At 38.5% G+C, this 21,503-nt stretch overlaps 1 protein-coding gene across 14 annotated transcripts in view; it reads right to left on the bottom strand.

The window, feature by feature from the left end:
- Nucleotides 1-21,503, bottom strand: part of MGA (MGA, MAX dimerization protein) — a 139,102-nt gene that overhangs the window by 12,594 nt on the left and 105,005 nt on the right. For 8 of the 14 annotated variants that reach the window (XM_014534810.1, XM_014534815.1, XM_014534809.1 and 5 more), the window contains 7 exons: nucleotides 16,646-17,163; nucleotides 14,125-14,422; nucleotides 11,999-12,622; nucleotides 8,246-8,536; nucleotides 6,555-8,074; nucleotides 3,337-3,467; nucleotides 646-697 (listed from right to left, as the gene is read on the bottom strand). In XM_014534810.1, the coding sequence (XP_014390296.1) occupies nucleotides 646-697; nucleotides 3,337-3,467; nucleotides 6,555-8,074; nucleotides 8,246-8,536; nucleotides 11,999-12,622; nucleotides 14,125-14,422; nucleotides 16,646-17,163 (3,434 nt within the window). The remainder of the gene's footprint in view (nucleotides 1-645; nucleotides 698-3,336; nucleotides 3,468-6,554; nucleotides 8,075-8,245; nucleotides 8,537-11,998; nucleotides 12,623-14,124; nucleotides 14,423-16,645; nucleotides 17,164-21,503) is intronic. The other 6 variants (XM_014534817.1, XM_014534819.1, XM_014534813.1 and 3 more) reach the window with 6 other exon arrangements.

Below are 21,503 nucleotides of genomic sequence, written 5' to 3'. Positions count from 1 at the left end.
GTCAGAAAAGGTGTTTCCTCTGTAGTTCACACCAATCGCCGGCTTGCCCCCCCAACCCCCCAGGCCTGACGCCTCTGGCCCAGGCATCAGGCCTGGGCAGGGGACCCCCATCTCCCTCCGATCGCCAGATCAGCCCCTCGCCCAGGCCTGACGCCTCGGCCAGAGGCATCGACCCCCATCACCCTCCAATCGCAGGATCGGCCCCTTGCCCAGGCCTGACGCCTCCGCCAGAGGTGTCAGGCCTGGGCAGGGGACCCCCATCTCCCTCTGATCTCCGGCTCGGCCCCCCACCAAGGCCTGACGCCTCTCGCCGAGGCGTCAAGCCTGGACAGGGGACCCCCAGACCCCTCCAATTGCCGGCTCCGCCCCCGACCCAGGCCTGACGCCTCTGGTGGAGGCATCAGGCCTGGGCAGGGGACCCCCATCTCCCCCCAGATCACTGGCTTCTGGGGCCGGCCTGTGGCCCAGGATGGCGGCTGCGATGTCCCGCCCTGCCTGCAGTATGCAAATTAGCCACCATCTTTGTTGGCGGTTAATTTGCAAATCACGCTGATTAGCCAATGGGAGGCGTAGCGAAGGTACGGTCAATTACCATGTTTGTCTATTATTAGATAGGATAATTATCATTAAATATATTATAACTACCTTTCGACTTCTTTCAGCAGCTTTTTCATCTGCAGACAAATGGGTACGGCACCTAGATAAAGATAGTATTTTTCAATGTCTTACTAAAATTCAGTAATCTAAGATCTATTTTCACAACTATATTAAACCAAACCATCTCAAATTGTCACTAGCTTCTTTCCTCCAAGGTCTGATATGTGGCAATATAACTTATTTCTTTCTCTAATAAACGGTGTTCAAATAGTCCCTAACACTAATTACTTTTTTCAATCACAACATACTTCAAACATACAAACCAGTCTAAACAAACATATAATGGAAATCCAGGTATCTACCACCCAGCTTGAGAAATAAAACCTCTAAAAACTAAGAGCAGCTGTACTCAGTACCATGTCCTTGTTCCTTCTCATAGGTAAATACTCCCAAACTGAGCTTACCATGCATATATTTAGTTTTATTAGGTATGTAGGATATATCTCTAAACAGAAAATATTACATAGCACGTTAAACATTATATATTAAGTATAGGGTATCTTTATTTAACTGATCTGTTCCACTCACCTTACATCTGAGACATGTTGATACAATTACAGTTCTAGTTCAATCATTTTAAGTGTAAATTTTCCAAAATTTATTTTTTCAGAATGTTAGTAGTTGCTTAGGTTGTTTACAAATTTTGACAATGCTGCAGTGGATAGTCCCATACATGACCCCTTGTACATGCTTTTTTAGGGCATATATCTAGGAGTAGAATAGGTGAATACAAGGCGTGTACATCTTCAACTTTAGTAATGGCACACTTCTCGCCAAAGGTTTTAACAATTTACACTCCCCACCTGTAGTATGTTCCCATTGCTCCACAATTAGTACTATCAGAAATTTCAATTTTGCCGATCTTATGGGTGTGAATTGATGAAGTCATTGTGGTTTAAATTTGCATTTCCCTAATTACTTGTGAGGTTCAACAAATTTTCGTTGTTTACTGGCTATCCAGGTTTCCTCGTGTGAATTGCCTGAGATAACCATTACTTCCTTTTCTAACTGAATTATTTTTTTCTTACTGACTTGTAACAGTTTATATCCTTGATAGTAATTCTTTGTCAAACACTGTAAATATTTCTTTTACAGTTTAAGTTTGCCTTCTCACTGTTTTCTTGGTGTTCTAATAGACAAAAACTTTTAAATTCTTAATAATCTGCTGTTTTACAACAGTTTGTGCTCTGTGTGTTTTGGTTATTCTTGGTCCTTTATTTATTAATTGATATGAGAGAGAGAAAGATTTGTTGTTCCACTTATTTATGCACTCATTGGTTGATTCCTGTGTGTGCCCTGACAGGTCTTGGCCCTTTATTTCAGTTCATTAACTTGGTATACCTCCATTTAGTGAATTTTTCTTCAATGTCTTTCAATAACATCTTATAAAACTTTTGTTAATAGTCCCAGGTTTCTTTCTGTTACTATTGGTAGTTTTTAGAAAACATTTTTTATTTGTTGCTATTATTTAGGAACTCAATTTTTACTATGCTGAACTTAAATATCCAGTCAATACTGCTAAACTTAATTAAGTCTAATTAAGTTTTTAAGAGATTTAAACTCTTTCAAGCTTAACCAGTAGGCAACTGAAGTAGCCTCTAATTAGCGCTCTGGAATAAAGAAAACTACTAGTAGGACTACTTTCCCCTCCCTTAGACTTTCTCAACATTACTTTATCTTTGTGACAGCATGGATGGACCTGGAGATCATTATGCTAAGTAAAATCAACCAGCCAGAGAAAGACAAGCACTGTATGATTTCACTCATATATGAAATCTGGTGAACAAAATGAACTAACAAGCAAAATATAGACAGACACATAGAGAGCAGGCTGACAGCTGTTGGGGGAAGGGGCGGGGAAGGGAGACTGGGAAGTATGGAGGGATTAAGCAATAACGGGGGGAAAAGAGAAAAAAAACTCTTGGGCACGTACAACAGTGTGGTGACTGCCGGGGGAAGAGGGTAGAGGGCAGTGAAGGAGGGTATAGGGGGAATAAATGGTGATGGAAGGAGACTTGACTTGGGGGTGATGTACAATACAGTGTACAGACGATGTGTTGTGGAATTGTGCACCTGAAACCTATATAATTTTATTAACCAGTGACACCCCAATAAATTTTTTTTAAAATTACTTTCTCAACTCATTACTACTTTATATGGTGGTTAATGTCTTAATCTTTTAAAGATAATGGAACTGCCTGGCCGGCATGGCTCAGTGGATGAGCGTCAACCTATGAATCATGAGGTCACGGTTCGATTCCTGGTCAGGGCACATGCCCTGGTTGCCGGCTTGATCTCTAGTGGAGAGGTGTGTAGGAGACAGCCAATTGATATTTCTTTCTCATCAGTTTTTCTGTCTCTCTATTCCCCTCCCTTCCTCTCTCTAAAATCAACTTAAAAAAAAAAAGACTTTGTCCAAGCTTAAGTACCTACAAACTAGCAAAACTAGTATATGAATACCAGTGTGTATAGGTTCCAAACGCATATTATTCATATTTACATTGTCTCCTAGCAATAACCTAGGCAAGTTAATTACCTCTGAATTCCAGCTCCCCTCTCATTTACTAATCAGAAAAAAAGCTAGAGCAATAAAAAAACCAAGTTAGTTACTCCAGAGCTCCTAAATAAAAGTTCTGTTTATGGTCAAAAAATAATAACCCAAAAAGAAATAAAACTTACGTCTGTTTAAAAGTCTGTGTGTGGGTAGCTGTGGTCTTCATATGGTCAACATTAATTTCCTCAGAGAACTCTTCCACAGTCTCAATGTCCACCTGTTCCTCCTCATCCTCAATGAATTCTACACAGTTTTCCTGAAACACAACATTCCAACAGTAAATAAAGTATTGGGAAGCAAGCACACCTAAACTATTCAATTGAATGCTCCCCTTGTAAAAACCAACTAGTGCCAAGCACTGATCTTATACCAGGAGTACTGATAATCCTAAATTTGTTAATCATAAGAGGGAATTAACTCATAAAAATATGGATGAAGCTAAAAACTAAGAATTACATAAATCACATGTAGTATTAAACATTCACAAAAGCATACTCAAGGCAGTTATGGCAATAAAAATATAGCCCAAAAGTCTGTATTGATGCCTAATAGATAAAATTCAGTAATAAATATATTAAAACTGCATAATCCTTAAGATTATATAGCAGTAAAATAAAATTTGGCAAAGGGGAAAATAGAAAAAAGAAAAAATCAGGATATATTTTAAGGGTGCTTCATGATAGACTCATGGATACAGACTGATGGTTGCCAAAAGTCAGGGAGGGTGAGACTGGGTGGAAAAGGTGAAGGAATTAAGAAGTGCAAATTGATAGCTACAAAATAGTCACAGGGATATAAAGTACAGTATAGGGAATATAGTCAATAATATTCTAGTGCCTATGTATGGTGCCAGGTGGGTACGGGAAATACTGGGGGAACACTTTGTAAAGTATATGATTGTCTAACCTCTATACTATACAACTAAAACTAATACAAAATAATACCGAATGTAAACTGTAATTGAAAAAAATGTTTAAAGAGTGAGTCATAGCTAATCACACACCGACACCCACAAAAACATACTCAAGGCAGGTATAGAAACAAAAATAGGGCCCAGTCTTTAAAATCTCTCAACCCCACAGAAGGAGAGCTTCTGAAGAATTTCAGATAGCAAAAGCAGCTCAGGCTTGCTCTACTTGCTAATTATTCTAAAAAAGGAGCCAATCAGAAGGCATTTATTGAGCACCTGTCACAGAAACTCACTGTGCATTTTATATAACCAAATATACGGATTATGAGATATGCAGATATCTTTAAGTCCACCTTTAAAAGTAGTGTTTACTATGCCAGAAACTAAAGAGGGAAAATGTTATCTATAATCACACTGTTCCAAAGAGGCACAACTCAAAAATAAAGCATCCCAATCACCTTAATAATTCTATATTTAAGCTTGTTGTAAAAATTACTTACCCCCAAATTATAGGCTTCATAAGGCTGATAGACCCTAAATGCAAGCCATCATTTATGTCCCCCAATTTAAGCACAATTTAAACAATGTATCTTAAATTTAAACAATGTAAACAACGTGTATTAAAATTAACTGCAAAAAATTTAACTCTAAGAAGCTAAATCATCAGATTCCCAAAAGAATCTAAAGAGTCTGGATAATATGTTGATAGATGCTTTATAATATTTAAACTGAAGAATGTCTGTCTACTGCATGGCTTAAACTTCAGACTTTGTAAATAACATCCAATAAACTTCACAATGGAAGTTTTAAATTAAGGAAGCTACTCACAACTTTCCTTACACTATTTCAATATAGTGTTAATCACAAGCATAAAGATATCATAATTGTATACATGTACATAAATACAATGTAGAATTTAGATTTTAGAGATTTTTTTAATATAATGTTCTTCATTTTAAAAAGGTCAGTGTACCTTGTATGTCATATTCCCTATTATGAAATTCAAGCAATGCAACCCTGTATAAAAGACACTCTAAACGTTCTATTAAATCAATTTTATGATAGCAATAGTTTTCACTGGTTTTAAAGTTGGACTGTTTTTGGTCTGATGCTAACCCAGGCTGACTTACAATGGGAGACTCTGCAAAAAGTGCAAGACTATCTATGCAATCTAACTCCTAAACTCAGTGAATTCAGATTCTTCACAGCTACCTATAGATGTCTATCCTCAAAAAGGACTAGACTAGAGGAAGAATGTAAGGCATATGCTATAGAACCATCCAATTGTAGGGTTAGGTTGTCGTTTTATAAAAGACAACTGAGGTTATAGAAATAACCAACACAAAAATATTTAAACATTTTAGAGTTTTAAAATACTATTTTTATGTTTTATCTGCATAAGGTGGTTAGTTATTAACATAGAAGGACTAGGTAACAAAGGCTCAGTGAACAAGGAAGTGAAATTCTAAAATAACCCACTGCATTGCAATCAGTGCAAAGGCCCATATTATCTGCTCCTGAAGAGGGACTCATTCCTTTTAGATTTCAGGGCAACGCACAGGCATCTGTATAACCTCCTTATGATTTACAGCAGATCCCATGTCAGGGGTCAGCAAACACAGCCCACCACCTGTTTCGGTAAGTAAAGGTTTACTGGAACACAGCTACTAAACTTATTCACTTACTAATGTTTGTGGCTGCTTTTATGCTACAACAGCAATTGAGTCTAGCCTGTAATTCAGCCCTTTACAGAAAAAGATTGCCCAACTCCTGCCCTATATCACACTGACTCAGTTACTTAGTTCAGTAAATACAACCCTAAATAGGGAACCTACAAAAATGGCTTCAGAAGAATAAATTATAAAGATCATATTACAAAGGAAGACCACCGAAGTTCAGAATATAAATTCTAAAAACTATTTAATTTTAGGAGATAAAGAAAAACTTAAGGCACAATCATATTAAAATATTGGTATTTTCCATTGTTCTCCAAAAAGAACATGTCTCTTAAGTACAGGTAGATAAGTTCTCCCCCAGTTCTAAGGTCACCCATTACTCTGTTTTTTATGCATCTACCAGATAAGCTACAATCACTTTATATAGAAAATGTCAAAAAAAATAATTGGGATCAAATGGTAGTAGTAGTTTCAGGATTTCCTTTTTTAAACCTAACTTGACAGAGCATCACAAGCATCTATCTTCAAAAGGCTTAAGCCAGCCTTTCCATAATATCAGACAAATCTCAAAGAACAATATAAGCTCAATAAATGTTACCTGACTGACACAGCCTAAAACTACAAAGTCATTTAATCATGATCTAAATCTAGGCATCCAATTGAATGTATCAAGGTCTTAGTGATCTTCTGAAAAGCTACTGTCTCTAATAAATCATTTAAATCCTTGAGGTTTCAGTCACAACAAAAATGGGCTCACCACCTTTTCTACATCATCAACCTCCTCACTCTGGTAGTCAGAAACAACATCCACAATCTCATCAATAGAATCATCGGTTTTCTCATTCTCATCTTCCTCATCGTCTTCTTCCAAATCCCAAACACTGAAGTCAGCACTGCTTCTCCCACCCTTCTTCTCTTGCTTTGGTTGTGACTGTTCTCTTGAGAGCAGTACATGATCTTGAAAATGTCCTTCACCTCGGCTCCCTTTTGTAGCTCTTCTAGGAACAATGGCAAAGGTTGCAGGACTAGAAATCCTACTCCAAGAATCACATTCAGTTTTTAAAACTCTGGTATTCTCAGTAGTTTCACTTTTTCCAAGTAAACCAGAGATGCATTGTTCTTGTTGAAACATATCTGAATTTTCCTGACAAGTCTTTGTTTCTTCAATTAACTGCTCATCTGCCTCTTTCTTGCATTCTTGTGAAGTTCCAATACATTTCTGGGTCAATGGGCCCTTCAGGTGTTTTCTCCATCTTTCCTTAAGACTGTCCATTAGAAAGTCTCCACATCCCTTCTCCTTGGCCTCTGACTGTGGATTAGATCGATGCTCCTCCACAACTATGCTCCCTGATAAATCAAGTTTACAGTCTTCCTTAGAGATAAGTGGAAATTTGTTTGAGTTCTCCTCTGAACTGTCTAATCCTTTCTGCTGTTCCACTTTCACATTACCCAGTTTTTTAAGCTGCACATTACTTATACTTTGGACTGTCATATTATTGGCTCTTTCAGAAATGGTCTTAACTTCTAGAAGAGTCAGTTTTTCTTTAGAACTATTATGATTCCTAATCCCACCTTCATTAGCATCTTTACAGTCTTCACTTGTGAGTGACCCAGTGCTATAGGAGTGCCCAGAAGGTTTAACAGTTGCAGGACCTTCTTTTATAAGAGATTCTTCATCTAAATGATCACCCCCATCTTCCAAGGAATCATTCAGAGTTTCTTCTGAGGCAGTAGCTCCTGAGTTTTGCTTTACAGCATTAGCCTCAGAGTCTACAGCTTCTCCATCTGACTGTAGGGCCTTTGCCTTCTTAGTTTCCTGCTCTCTTTTTAAAAAGCATGTTCCATCTTTCTGGTCTGCATTCTGGGATTCTCTCTTCATCTGAAGAGAAGCAACATGTTGAAGAATGGAGCTGGGAACAGGCTTTTGTCCTGGGAGCTGCAACAAGGCAAAACTACCAGACTGGAGAGGAACGAGGCTGGCTGTACCAACAGGCTGCCCTCCTGAGCTATAAGTTATTTTGGTTTCAGAGCCTGTTTTATTTGCAAGGCTTTGTGGCTCAGGAGGGGAAATCCTCAGGGTCAATGTACCAGACTGAGACACAAAACTAGGTGCAGAAGAAAGCAATGATGGTGCCTGAGTGATGACATTCACTGCTGGAGAAGCCCCAACAGCTTGAATTACAGGACTCATAACAGAAAAAGTAGAGGATGAAGCAGTAGTTGGTGGAGTCTCTGAAGGCTTAGAAGGAGTGGGTAACCGGATTCCCACCACAGACCCTGGTAAGAAAAAGAAAACATTAAATCACCACTGCCCATATCAAGACTTCCAAAGTATACTTTTCTTTTTGAACAGATGATTCTGAGAGACCAATCCTGGGGTATTAACATACCATATGGCCAAATAATTCAACCAAAGAAAAACTCATCAAAAGATCTCCAGTTTTATACCTGGGTTACGAAACATGACAGGCTGTAAGTTAGGTTGGGTATTAGAGCTTCGAAGCTGATGCAAAGGGAGGAGCTGAACAATCTGCCCATTAGGGTGCCTGAATAGGTTCATTCCACTTGGGCTCCTAATAGGCTGCAAGACCATCCGGTGTCCTGGAAGTTGTGTGTTTGAGACAGGTCTGACATTAGGAGAACCCTGCTGCACTGGAATCAACAACAATCGAGGTCCAGCACGTTTCACTGGGTTAGGAGAAACCTGTGAAGTAGCCACTGAAATTTGAGGGGCATTTTCTGAAAAACAGAAAATAGAAACATAGTATCAGAATTTCCCTTTAACACATGTAGGAAAAATATTGTAAGATCTGACCATGCTACAAATAACTTCTAATTTGAATTATAAAGTTATTGAAATCCTGTACCTCTATGATACACTATTTAGTAGTCCTATGGCTGAGAACAATTTATCTTAAAAGTATTAACCAGACATTGCAGAGCCTTACATTTAGACTGGAAAATAAAAAAAGCATCAACTGTCAAGAGGTGCCCTTAAAAAGACAATTCTGCCTAATGAAAAACATGGACAGCCCTCTAAATCTGGACTATCATTAAAGCTAAAGAGGGGGGACTCTTTCCCCCTCTCCACGTGGGAGTCTGTACTTGTTCTCCAATAAATTTCCACCTTTGAAAAAAAAGAGAGATCATTCATGATAAATTCTCTTCTTCAACTTTAAAATTCAGGCTGTTAATACTTACTAGTCTTAAGACTTAGTTTCACAGGGCATGATCAAATAAGATAAAGTCAAGAACTAAAAGTCATGAAGTATAAAAAACTTCAAACTTCTTGGCTTTTAAAATTCACTGACAATTCAGCAGTGAAAAAATTTGTGGAGCTCTAACCGGTTTGGTTCAGTGGATAGAACGTCGGCCTTCGGACTGAAGGGTCCCAGGTTCGATTCCTGTCAAGGGCATGTTCCTTGGTTTCTGGCACATCCCCAGTGGGGGGTGTGCGGGAGGCAGCTGATCGATGTTTCTCTCTCATCAATGTTTCTAACTCTCTATCCCTCTCTCTTCCTCTCTGTAAAAAATCAATACAATATATTTAAAAAAATTTGTGGAAATTGTTTTTCACAAAGAAAACAATGCATACCTCCCCCCCCACCAAAAAAAATAAAATGAAAGCAAGAGACATCGAAGAAACAGGGAAATAAAGCCTGGTTAGGAAGAGGCAAAAGATAGTTTTAAAACAAACAGAAAAGCAAAAGTTTAATGCAGAAGATGTGAATTGAGAGATTTAAAACCATTAATAGTACCTAAAGATGCACTTTAATGTTTGAAAGAGATATTTAGAAATACTAAAGACATAGGAAAAATAATACGAATAATGTACAGATATATTTCTGATCAAGGGGATGAAAAGGTAGGAATAATAATAATAAGCATAAATGAAACTGGTCTAATATTACCATTCAAATTAGGGAAATTACCTAACATTATTAATAAATCTTTTCATTTGTCACTAAATAGAAAAATCATCAAACCAACAATATACAGATTTAACTTAACATATAATATCCCATCAGATAGGCATTCTGCACATGAAACATCAAATTTCTAAAAGAAAGTCATATTCCTAACATTTACATGACAAATTACATATAGAAGATCCAGGACTTCTCTTGAAAACAAAATAAAACACAGAGAACAAACTATTTCTAAAAAAAAAAATAGTGTGCAATTTAAAAACATTTATGTATAGTATGTGAATTAAGAAACATATTAAAGCATTAATTTCCTGAACATTTCTATTTAAATTATGATCTGGAGAATGATTCAAAATTAAATTACTCTTACACATCAATCTCTCTCTCTCTCTCTCTCTCTCTCTCTCTCTCTCTCTCTCTCTCTTTCTCCTTTTCTCTCCTCTCCCACTGTTTCTAAAAAAAAATATCCTCACTCCTCAGGTGAGGATTTAAAATGATTTAAATAAACAAACAAACTTAAAGCCTGGCTGGTATGGCTCAGTGGTTCGAGTGTCAGCCTGTGCACTGAAGGGTCATGGGTTTGATTCCCGGTCAAGGGCATATACCTAGGTTTCAGGCTTGATGCCTGGCCCCAGACAGGGCACCTGCATGTGGGAGGCAACCAATCAATGTGTCTCTCTCACATTGATGTTTCTCTCTCTCTCTTCCCCCCGCCTTCCCTTTCTAAAAATCAGTGGAAGAAATATCCTTGGGTGAAAATTAACAAAAATAAACAAACAAGCAAGCAAACTTAAATAATGAGTTGATTTAAATAAAAATATTAAGTCAATATAGTACAAAGGGGAATAAGAGCAAGATACATGAATATATAATCTGAGCGACTAAAATCCAAGAAACAATGAACTACAAAAAGCTAAATGACTTTATAGTTTCATGACAGAATTAAAAATATAAAGAAAGGTTGGATTAGGAAACATGATTAGTTAAAACATGACAAGATATAAAACTTGAGATTCCATAGGATATCAAAACAGCTTCATCAATAATGATCTCACTTCCAAAAATGAATATTAAACTAACCAATTTTATATGCTTATTAGGAGAAGCAGAAGACAAACACATTTAATATTGTGATTCACTTCTCCTTTCAATAGAACTTCAACTTATAAACAAAATCCAAGTCACTTCTTTCCTCAAATACCAGCAGGGATTTGGACCATGTCACTAAAGGCAAAAATATTTAGTAGTAAAAGTATCACTAACCAAGAGAGAATTGCTGTTGGCTATTTATTTCCCCGTAAAGCCTGCAAAGTCTCTCACTCTTTTCCATAAAAGTCCTCTTCAAGTACACTAAGAAAACTACTTACTTTAGTTGTTGAATTAGGATAGAAAAATTACCAAAATGTGAGATATTCCTATTTCAAATTCACTTAACCTAAGTCAACAAGAGAAAAATTTTAATTTTGACTAAAAAGTTGATAAGCATATAAAATATTAGTCCTAAGCAAAGAAATATGCCTTATTTCTATTTCAATCAGTTCATGTATAATAATTAAGTAGGAGAATAATGTCAGTCATATATGGGAGTTGGACTGATTCACAAATGATTTTTACTAGGAAAGGGACCCAGAATTTTAACCTTCAGCAAGGACAAAGAAAAAGCCTTCAGCTTGGTTGCAGCATAGGCAGAAGCCTATAATCTTTCTTCTTTTTTTTTCAATTAAAAAAAATACACTACCCCACCCCTAAAAAGGGAGCACAGCCAAGGCTCTCCTTGTGTGCTCTCCTCAGAGATGTGCATCCCTAGCTCTCAGTACACAAAAGATTGCACTTTCTCCAGTGACTACCTTAATGGCTGCTCTACTACTGGCTCAGAGCTCCACTCCCATATGTATCATTTCAGTATCCTTCATCCACCATTTCCATTCTAATGTTTGAGTATTTTTAATATCTTGAAGAAATCTCCAGAACCACTAAGTCATCTGTCAAAACTGTTCAATTTGTCGCTAAGGAACCATTTATGGTTTTTACTAGTGCTCTATAACAAGGTTGCATAGATTTTCAGTGATTTGTCCTAACCCTATATTAACCATGGGCTCTCTTATTTTTAGTGTTCAGTTTTGCAGAATGCAAAGGTTTTCAGGAATACATGTATCATGTTACAGCAGAAACACCTACACTGTTACCCTGATATATCTATAATCCTATCACAAACCACAAAGTTATATGAACAGCTGTATAGTAAACCAGCTAGTTAACCTCTAGGCCTTACCTGGTCTCTGGCTCACTGGTGGATTCCCATCAATTCCTGAGAGTATAATGGGAACAGAGCCAAGAGATGAAGTTGGTGTGGTCACCATGGAGGAAGATGCAGCTGTGGTCACCACGACTATGGAGGTGGAAGCAGTGGAAGCAACAGGAAGAGTTATGGTTGGAGATGCCACCAAAGACTTAGGAAAAGCAACTGAAGTCACGGGGGTAGTTATCCCAGTTGTTTTGATAAGGTTCACAGTGCCTGTAGATTGGGTAGATGTTACAGGAGTGCTGGTATTAGTTTCAGAGACCTCAACAACCCCTGCAGTGGTGGCACCAGAAGGATAAGTAGTTTCTTTAGTTCCCACGTCAGACATAGCAGTCTTAGGTGTCACAGCAGTAACATTCTCTAAAAACACTTGAGGGGTGGTAGTAGTGACAGCAGCAGTCACAGGGCTGCACACCTGAACTGCCTCAGAAGAAACCACAGGTGTGACGACCATTACTGGAGAAGGTCTGATACTGAACTTCTGTGGCCCTGTTAGGGGTTGGGGTGTGCTAACTCCAGGTATCTTCTGCTGCAGGGCTCCAACTTTACTCATCACAAACTGTGTGAACACACCACCAGGAGAGGGTCGTGCCGCTGCAAATAAAAATTTGCAGGTCAAAAATCTTCAGTTCTCATATTTTATCCTCTTAGTGATTGTGTTTATCAACATTTATTGTGTGCACCACTGGGTCCACTTCTTACGGGTACTACCTACCTGCAATATACATGTCAATTTCCATACACAGAAATCAAAACACTTCCCTCAGCCCAACCTTTATAATCTAACAAGAAAGGAATTAAAATTTGGTGTTCCTACTAAAAATCTTTTGTCTGCACAATATAGCCATATTGCCAGGACACTAAAAAGACACTACAGCTGCCGTGGCCATGTGGCTCAGTTAGTTGGAGTACTGTCCTGTACACCAAAAGGCTGTGGGTCTGATTCCTTGTCAGGGCACATGCCTAGGATGGGAGTTCAATCTCCAGTAGGGGTGTGTACGACAGGCAACCAATAGATGTTTCTCACATCGATGCCTCTCTCTCTAACTCTCTAAAAATCAGTGAAAATGTTCCCATCCTCAGGTGAGGATTGAAAACAAATTTTAAAATTAAAATAAAAAGATAATACAGCAGCACACAACTTCAAACAGATAAAGATCCCCCCCCCCAACTCTAATTTAAAAATTTTTCCACCACTTCTTCCTAACCCAGCACTTCCACCTCTTTATTGCAGTCCTCTTATAAGACAGTTAGATTTACTGTCTTATTTTTAACATGTATGAAAACATTTTTCATGAGAGGACAGAATAGGACTGTTTATTTTTTAAATCACCACTACTTTATAAAAAAAGAGATAAAATGGGTTCCTTTTAAGGCATTCAATGCCTATCCCTCCATCTTCACATAACTCCAGCATTCAGCCAGAGACTTCAATTTCCTATTAGAGGAAAAAAATATAGTAATAGACAATTTTACTTAACATTCCTAAATAGATTTGAAACAACAAAAAGAAATTCAATAAACCAATTGTATATACTCTCAATGCTAAAACACAAAGGCTTTCAAGAGAGTAATTTATTACAGACTCTAGCACTAAAGTTAAGCAAAAGATTTTCATTCAGAGAACAGGGATGAATAGAATAATGTTCCCGAAATTATGTTTTCCAAGAGCCTTTAAGCCTATACTAACTCAACCCACTTTGATTCTGCTACCTCTATTGTTTAACAAGTTCAAGGAACATACATATGATTGGTACCAATAACACCAGTCCTCATAGAAGAAATATTAAATTAGGGAAAAGTATTTAAGACTATGTATTCTCCTTTTAAATATAAAATTAAAAACAAAATTTAAAGCCTACGTTTTTTTCTGCATTAATAAAAGTCTAAAAGTCTGGGCAATAACTGTAAAACTAACTTAAGTTCAATTCATCTAGTGTTATACATCATCAGAGGCATTCCCAAAATATTTGAGCAAGACAGACATTGAGAATAATGCCAAATTTTTTATTCCTCTAATTTTCATAACCCCCATACTATATCCACAGACCAAGAAGCAAGTCCAAGTTCCAAAACATATATACAGCCCAACTTACCAATTGGTCTTTTTGCCGGGACAAATGCCTTCAGATTCTTCCCAGGGTGATTTGTTGCAGTGCCGGAAGAGGATGCCATTTTGGAATTGGATGTTGAAGGCAACAGGGTACGTGGTTTCCTGGATGCAGCCACCTTGGCATTGGATGCTACCTTGGAGATGACAGTACTGAGGGTTGAGAGGTCCAGGACTGAGGGTCGCAACCTGCCTGTGATATAAGCAGCTAGCCTATTGGCTGGATGCAATGCCCCCATCTGTCCCAATAGCAACTTAGCCTGCGGGTAACTCTTACCATTAACCTGAAACAAGTGGCAAAGAGAAATTCTGTAAAGATAAAATTCTCTTGCTAACTCATCTCCCTTGACAGGGGTTTCATTTTTACAAGGTTTTAAAAATCTATTTTTCAGATTTAAAGGGAAAAAGAAATGGGCTTTTCCCACTTGGTATAATCTGAGTAATCAGGAGGTGGAAAAAAAAATACTATTATCTGATATTCTGAACTAATCTCATCCTTCATTTTGGTAACTGGGAAACAGAGAATCTTAGAAACTCATTATATCTGCATCGCAGAAATGGGAAAGATATGCCAAATCTAAGCAATCATCCAATTGTTTTACTTGTCAATAAGCAATTCTGATTAAGTTATTAACAATCACCAGCAAAAATAACTAACTGTATTCTCCAGATTTTCTGACAAGACTAGAAGGCATAATGAAGCCCTCTCACAAGGGTCCTTTTAAGCTACCCTTCCCAACATTTGGGAAATATACAGTGAGTCTACTTTAACCTAAGTCACAAAGTAACCTCAGTTTTCTAAAAACTCAACTTTGAAGATACTGTCTTCATCTCTTGGATAAAACTTGGGGTTGGCTCAAAATAAATGCTAGTAGAAACTCATTGTAATTTTTAAAATAGTCACTAAATTGTCAGAAGAAAGTAAATCAATGAATGAAGATTTTTTTCTATTGCCTGAATTGATAGACTGCCTATTTGGGGCAGCAGGGAAGTTTTTCTTAAAAGAAAGAAAAACAAAAACCTCCCAAGTTTCTTACCCATGTTTTCTAAGTCATATTGCTGGATGACTAAAGAAGATATCCCTTTTTGTCCCTCCTTTACATCATTTAAAAGGAGGAGGGGGTAGAGGGAGTTGGAAAAACTCAAACTCTCCAAACTAACAGGGAATTGGTGAGAAGAATCACTACAGCAACCCACTCTCTCTCCAAGGACACAAAACATAATTACTCTTTGCTACTTAGGTAAAATTGTGATTATTCCTAGACAATTGTGATTATTCCTAGAAATATCTATGCCTACGTTGGTACAAAAAAATGTGATCTTTCTATCCTAAAGTAAACTTTGCTGTGTTCTTCAGGCTCTGTGGAGTCCAGATCAGATATCCATAATCTGCTCCTTTGAGAGACTTGCTCTAAAGAATACTCACCAGCTTCCCCAAAAGCCTACAGTGGCCTGACTGCTTATGCAAATTCACATTTTATGATGGCTTTCTGAGTCTTAGACAGAAGAGAACACACAATTTCTATGCCTGTATTTCAGGGAGTCTAGTCTCTCTAGAAATGATTTCAGATAAGTCTTGGCTCTCAAAGTATTTATCAATAAATGCAATAAAGAGAAAACCCTGTTCTCCTCATTATTAAAGATGTAAGAAATACCAACAGAAGCAGTATATAGGACCACCAAGAATAAACTGCAATAAAAAGTTTTTAACTAAGTAGATCATCCATATTGTTATTGGAATAGTCCTTAGCCCAGAGAAGTGGTCAAGCTAATACAGTCAAGTAACCTTAGCAACAATGTCAGACACTTCTACACATTTGCTATGCTGACATAAAAGTGCACTTAATGTCTCTGAGCAAGAGGAGAAAACCTTTTTGACTATGACTAAATTTTAATTCAGAACTTCTCTTTCCAAAGGCTTTTCTACATGCCAGGGTAATTTTACTAATATAATCTGCCTGAATTACTGAACAGTAAGGATAGAGATATTTGTCCTACAACAATGATTATACTGACAAAAACCCTATGAATTATATTTTAAAAAAGTACTTAAGCAAGCAAATTGTGGCTCATTTAAAAAACTTGTATGATTTGAATAACACCTTACTTAAGTTTTCTCCAAGTTTCCAAACACATACTGCCTACTTTAAAATCAATTTGATCTCATTTTATTTTGAAAGCTTTCTTCTAATAATAATCTCAAGAACTAAACTGAATCCCTTACTATCCTTGCTTGGTTGCCAAAGTATCACTAGAACCAGATAATAAAGTTTAAGAGGAGCAACTTTCTGAGGAGACGAGGGTCTACATTTGTTTATAAGTGTGACAAAAATTCACTCTAGGTATGCTTCTAACCTAGACCTATTACAAAAAGAGATAATGATTTTGTCACTCAGTTCCCAGGCAGTGTGAAAACAAGTTATATAAGGCCCCCAGAGGGCTCTGAAAAATAAAGATGTTACCTAAATACAAAAAAGTGCTACACCCAGATTAAAGATAATTCTCACCTGGATAAGCCCAGATGTGCTTGAACTGGGTTTACGTTTATAGGCCACAAGTTTCCCTGCAGGAGAAAGCCCTGCATAAAAGGGCAGACCTTTGCCTCCATGTAATCTCTCCCTCACTGAATCCAGGGCATCTGTCTGCACAGGAGAGATATCATCCATTTTCCCAGGGGATAATGGACCATCAGGAGTCTCTGATCCAGATTTCTCAGCCATATCATCTTGGTCTTGACATGATGGCATAGAGATTTTCACACGAGAAGAATAAACAGGGGGGCTCTTCTCACCCCGGCTCTTTCGCTGAGAAGCCAACTCAATGATGAAGCTGCCCACCTTAAGTGATTGTGGCATGTTGCTATTGATGTGCTGGGATAAGATGCTCAATATCTTGTTCCGATCCTCCTCCCAGTTGCAGTCTGAGATGATTTCTATCAGTTTGGTGGGACCACCAGGTGACCTCTGATGCACATAGGAGGTAGAAGAGGATTCCCCTTCATTACAGGAAGACTTCCAGCTCTTTTCTGATAAGAAATTGAAAGATATTTGTGCATCAAAGCAATTTACACTCAACTTTGAAAGATTTTTACTTTCTCTAAGTTCTCAGAAAAGTACCAGGGGTATAGAAATTCAACAGTTGCCCAATGTCCCATTCCCATGTATTTTCAGTGGTAATGTAACACTCATAACTTGGGAATTTTCCAGGAAAAAGATGGCAGAGAATCAGATTATAATAGTCCTCACTCTCCTGCTAACTAGGCTTTCTAATAAAAAGGAAATAGTCCTACTTAAGACTGTTCTAAAAACCCATACCTATTACATGAAAAAAGTATTACCTTTCTAACAAATGACCTATAAGCAAGGTTAAAGCTTATTCGGTACTAAAGGCCCGGTGCATGAATTTGTGCATAGGTGGGGTTTGCAGGCCACTCGGGCAGGGCCGGTGGTGGGGGTGAAGGTGGGGGATCAGGGGCTGGGCCGGCAGGGGAAGGGGTCCCAGGAGATTGGGGGATGATGATCAGGCTGGTTGGCCGCCCCAGTGCGCATCATAGGGACTGGTCGTTCCAGTCACTTGGCTTTAATATATATAGATCGATAGTTTAATGTTCTGCTATCCATATAGGCAAAGCAAAGATACTTGCCAGATGCTTTGTAACATGTGATAGGCAATCAATACCAAAAAACAGCAAAACAGTGTTCTGGTTTAAAAACACACACACATAAAGTGCACTCTATCTCTAGTTTCTACTGCAAATAGTTCTGAATCACTTTTTGTTTTCTACTTCTGAAATACGTTTGTACATCTAGATGTGATTGCTCCACTTCTACATCATATGCAAATCACTCAATTCACCATGTTTTATATGTTAACTAGATGTCTACTTAACTAGACACCAAGATTTCTACAGCTGAGCCTCTCAACCAAAGTTCTACAGTTACAGGTATGTCAGAATATAAGATTCTGTCAGCCTTCATACTAGTCGTGCTCTCAGGCAGGATCTCTCCACCATAGCAAGCTCCTCTACTTACCTTAGAGTACTACAAAAACATTTTCACTTTTTGTGTGTATTATGCTTTCTAAAAAAAAAAAAAAAAAAAGTTGGAAACCACTGCTGCTTTAGTGTCTGAAGTCTTAGGAAGCAAAACCAAAAACAAACAGTTAACTCCCTAGACATTATCTCTCACCAAATTTGGCAGTAGCCTCTGCTAGGTAAATCCTTCCTTTCTCCCTCTGCCAGAGAAAATCACAGCCTAGCCGGCATGGCTCAGTAGTTGAGCATCGATCTATAAACCAGGAGGCCACAGTTCAATCCAGTCAGGGCATATGTGTGGGTTGCAGGCTCGATCCCCAGTGTGGGGCATGCAGGAGGCAGCCAATCAATGATTATCTCTCATCATGGATGTTTCTATCTCTTTTACCCTCTCCCTCTCCCTTCCTCTCTGAAATCAATAAAAAAAAATATATTTTTAAAAAATTACTAACAAGACAGGGATGTCTACTTTCACCACTCTTATTCAACATGGTACTAGAAGTCCTAGCCACAGCAATTACACAAAAAATAAAAGGCATCCAAATTGGAAAAAAGTAAAACTGTCATTATGTGCAGATGACATGATACCGCATATAAGGAGCCCTAAGGATTCCACCAAAAAACTACTAGAACTGATAAATTCAGTAAAGTAGCAGGATACAACAAAAAATACTCAGAAATCAGATATATTTTTATACACCATTAATGGACTATCAGAAAGGGAAACTAAGAAAACAATCCCATATACAACTACCTTCAATAAAGAAAAAAAAATGCATAGGAATAAATTTAACCAAAGAAGTAAAAGAGCTGTATCCAGAAAATTATAAGACAATAAAAAAATAAATTGAAGATACTAATAAAAGGAAACATACACCATGCTCATGGATAAAAAAAAAAATAACTAATAAATAATAATACAAGAGCCCTAACCAGTTTGGCTCAGTGGATAGAGCGTCGGCCTGCGGACTGAAAAGTCCCAGGTTTGATAACGGTCAAGGGCATGTATCTGGGTTGCGGGCACATCCCAGTAGGGGGTGTGCAGGAGGCAGCTGATCGATGTTCTTCTCTCATCAATGTTTCTAATTCTCTATCCCTCTCCCTTCCTCTCTGTAAAAAAAATCAATAAAATGTATTTTAAAATAATAATAATAATAATAATACAAGAATAAACTGTGTTTCACATACTCACAACTGTAAACCTACTTTTGCCCCAACCTGCATACAAGGAACATACAAGTCAACACCAAAAGAAAAACAAACAAAAGAACCCAATTAAAATATGCACAGAGAACCTAAATAGACATTTCTCCAGGGGACATACAGATGGCCAACAGACATATGAAAAGATGCTCAATGTCACTAATTGTCATAGAAATGCAAAGTAAAAGCACAATGAGATATCACCTCACACCTGTCAGAATGTTTACTATCAATAAATCGACAAACAAGTGTTGTCAAGGATGTTGAAAAAGGGTACTCTTGCGCACTGTTGGTGGGAATACAGATTGGTGCAGCTACTGTGGAAAACAGGATGGAGGTTCCTCAAAAAAATTAAAAATGGAACTACCTTATGACCAGCAATTCTACTTTTGGGCACATATCCAAAGAAACCCAAAACACTAATTAGAAAGAAAATGCGCACCACTATGTTCATTGCAGCATTATTTACAATAGCCAAGATTTGAAATCAGTCCAAGTAGATGAGTGGATAAAAAAGTATGGTAGCCCTAGCCAGTTTCGCTTAGCGGCTAGAGTGTCAGCCTGGGAACCAAAGGGTTCCAGGTTCGATTCCAGTCAAGAGCATGTACCTTGGTTGCAGACTCCTCCCCGACGCAGGCCCTGGTCAGGGCTCATGCAGGAGGCAACCAATCGATGTGTTTTTTTCACATCAATGCTCCTCTCTGTCTTTCCCTCTCTCGTCCACTCTCCCTAAAATTTAATAGAAAAATATCCTTGGGTGAAGATTAACAAAAATAAAAAAAGCTATGGTACACATATATCTACAGTGGAATATTACTCAACCTTTAAAAAGAATGAAATCTGCCCTGACCGGTTTGGCTCAGTGGATAGAGCGTCGGCCTGCGGACCAAAGGGACCGGGTTCGATTCCAGTCAAGGGCATGTACTTTGGTTGCGGGCGTATCCCCAGTGGGGGTGTGCAGGAGGCAGCTGATCGATGTTCCTCTCTCATCGATGTTTCTAACTATCCCTCTCCCTTCCTCGCTGTAAAAAATCAATAAAATATATTTAAAAAAAAAATGAAATCTTACCATTTGAAACAGCATGGATGGACCTAGAAGGTATTATGCTAAGTGAAATATGTCAGTCAGAGAAAGATAAACACCATATGATTTCACTTATATGTGGAATCTAAAGAACAAAATGAAAGAGCAAACAAAATTGAAATGGACTCATAGATACAGAGAACAGACTGATGGCAGAGAAGAGGGGGAGAGGGAGCTTGGGGAATTGGCTGAAAATGGTGAGGGATTATTAAGAAGTATGAATTGGTAGTCACAAAACAGTCACAGGGATGTAAAGTACAGCATAGGAAATCTACACTAATAAAAGAGAAAGATGCAAATTGACCGTACCTTCAAGACACCCACCAGCCAATCCGGAGTGAGTATGCAAATTAACCCAACAAAGATGGCGGGTTAATTTGCATACACAGGCACCGAGAGGCCGGGGGTTGAGTGGGATGCAGGCATTCCGCACCACCCCAGCCGCTCCAGGCCTCTGGGCAGCGTGGGAAGGCAGAAAGGCGGCTCCGGCCAGAGAGAAGGCGGTGCCGGCAGCCAGGGAAAGGAAGGCCCATTCTTGCACAAATCTTCGTGCATTGGGTCTCTAGTATAGTCAATAATCCTATCTAGTAAAAGACAAAAAGCGTAATTAACCGTACCTCCGCTATGCTTCCCATTGGCTAATCAGTGAGATATGCATATTAACTGCCAACAAAGATGGCGGCCGGCAGCCACGCAGCTGAAGCGAGCAGGAGGCTTGCTTGCTCCAGTAATGGAGGAAGCCAAGGTTCCCCGCCTGCTGCGGCCTGCTCTAAGCTCCGAAAGCAACAGTTCCAAAAGCAACAAAGTTTCAATTATAGAAGCTAAACAAACCCCAGATACCTGCTTTCAGCCAGCCGCGGCCTCAGAGCTGGAGGGAACAGGACGGCAACAAAGTTTCAATTATAGAAGCCAAACAAACCCCAGATACCTGCTTTCAGCCAGCCGCGGCCTCAGAGCTGGAGGGAACAGGACGGCAACAAAGTTTCAATTATAGAAGCCAAACAAACCCCAGATACCTGCTTTCAGCCAGCCGCGGCCTCAGAGC

The sequence above is a fragment of the Myotis brandtii genome, unplaced genomic scaffold (genome assembly GCF_000412655.1).
Source record: "Myotis brandtii unplaced genomic scaffold, ASM41265v1 scaffold133, whole genome shotgun sequence".
Lineage (NCBI taxonomy): Eukaryota > Metazoa > Chordata > Mammalia > Chiroptera > Vespertilionidae > Myotis > Myotis brandtii.
The sequence above is the reverse complement of the archived record's forward strand: the minus strand, read 5'-3'. Positions and strand labels throughout refer to the sequence as shown.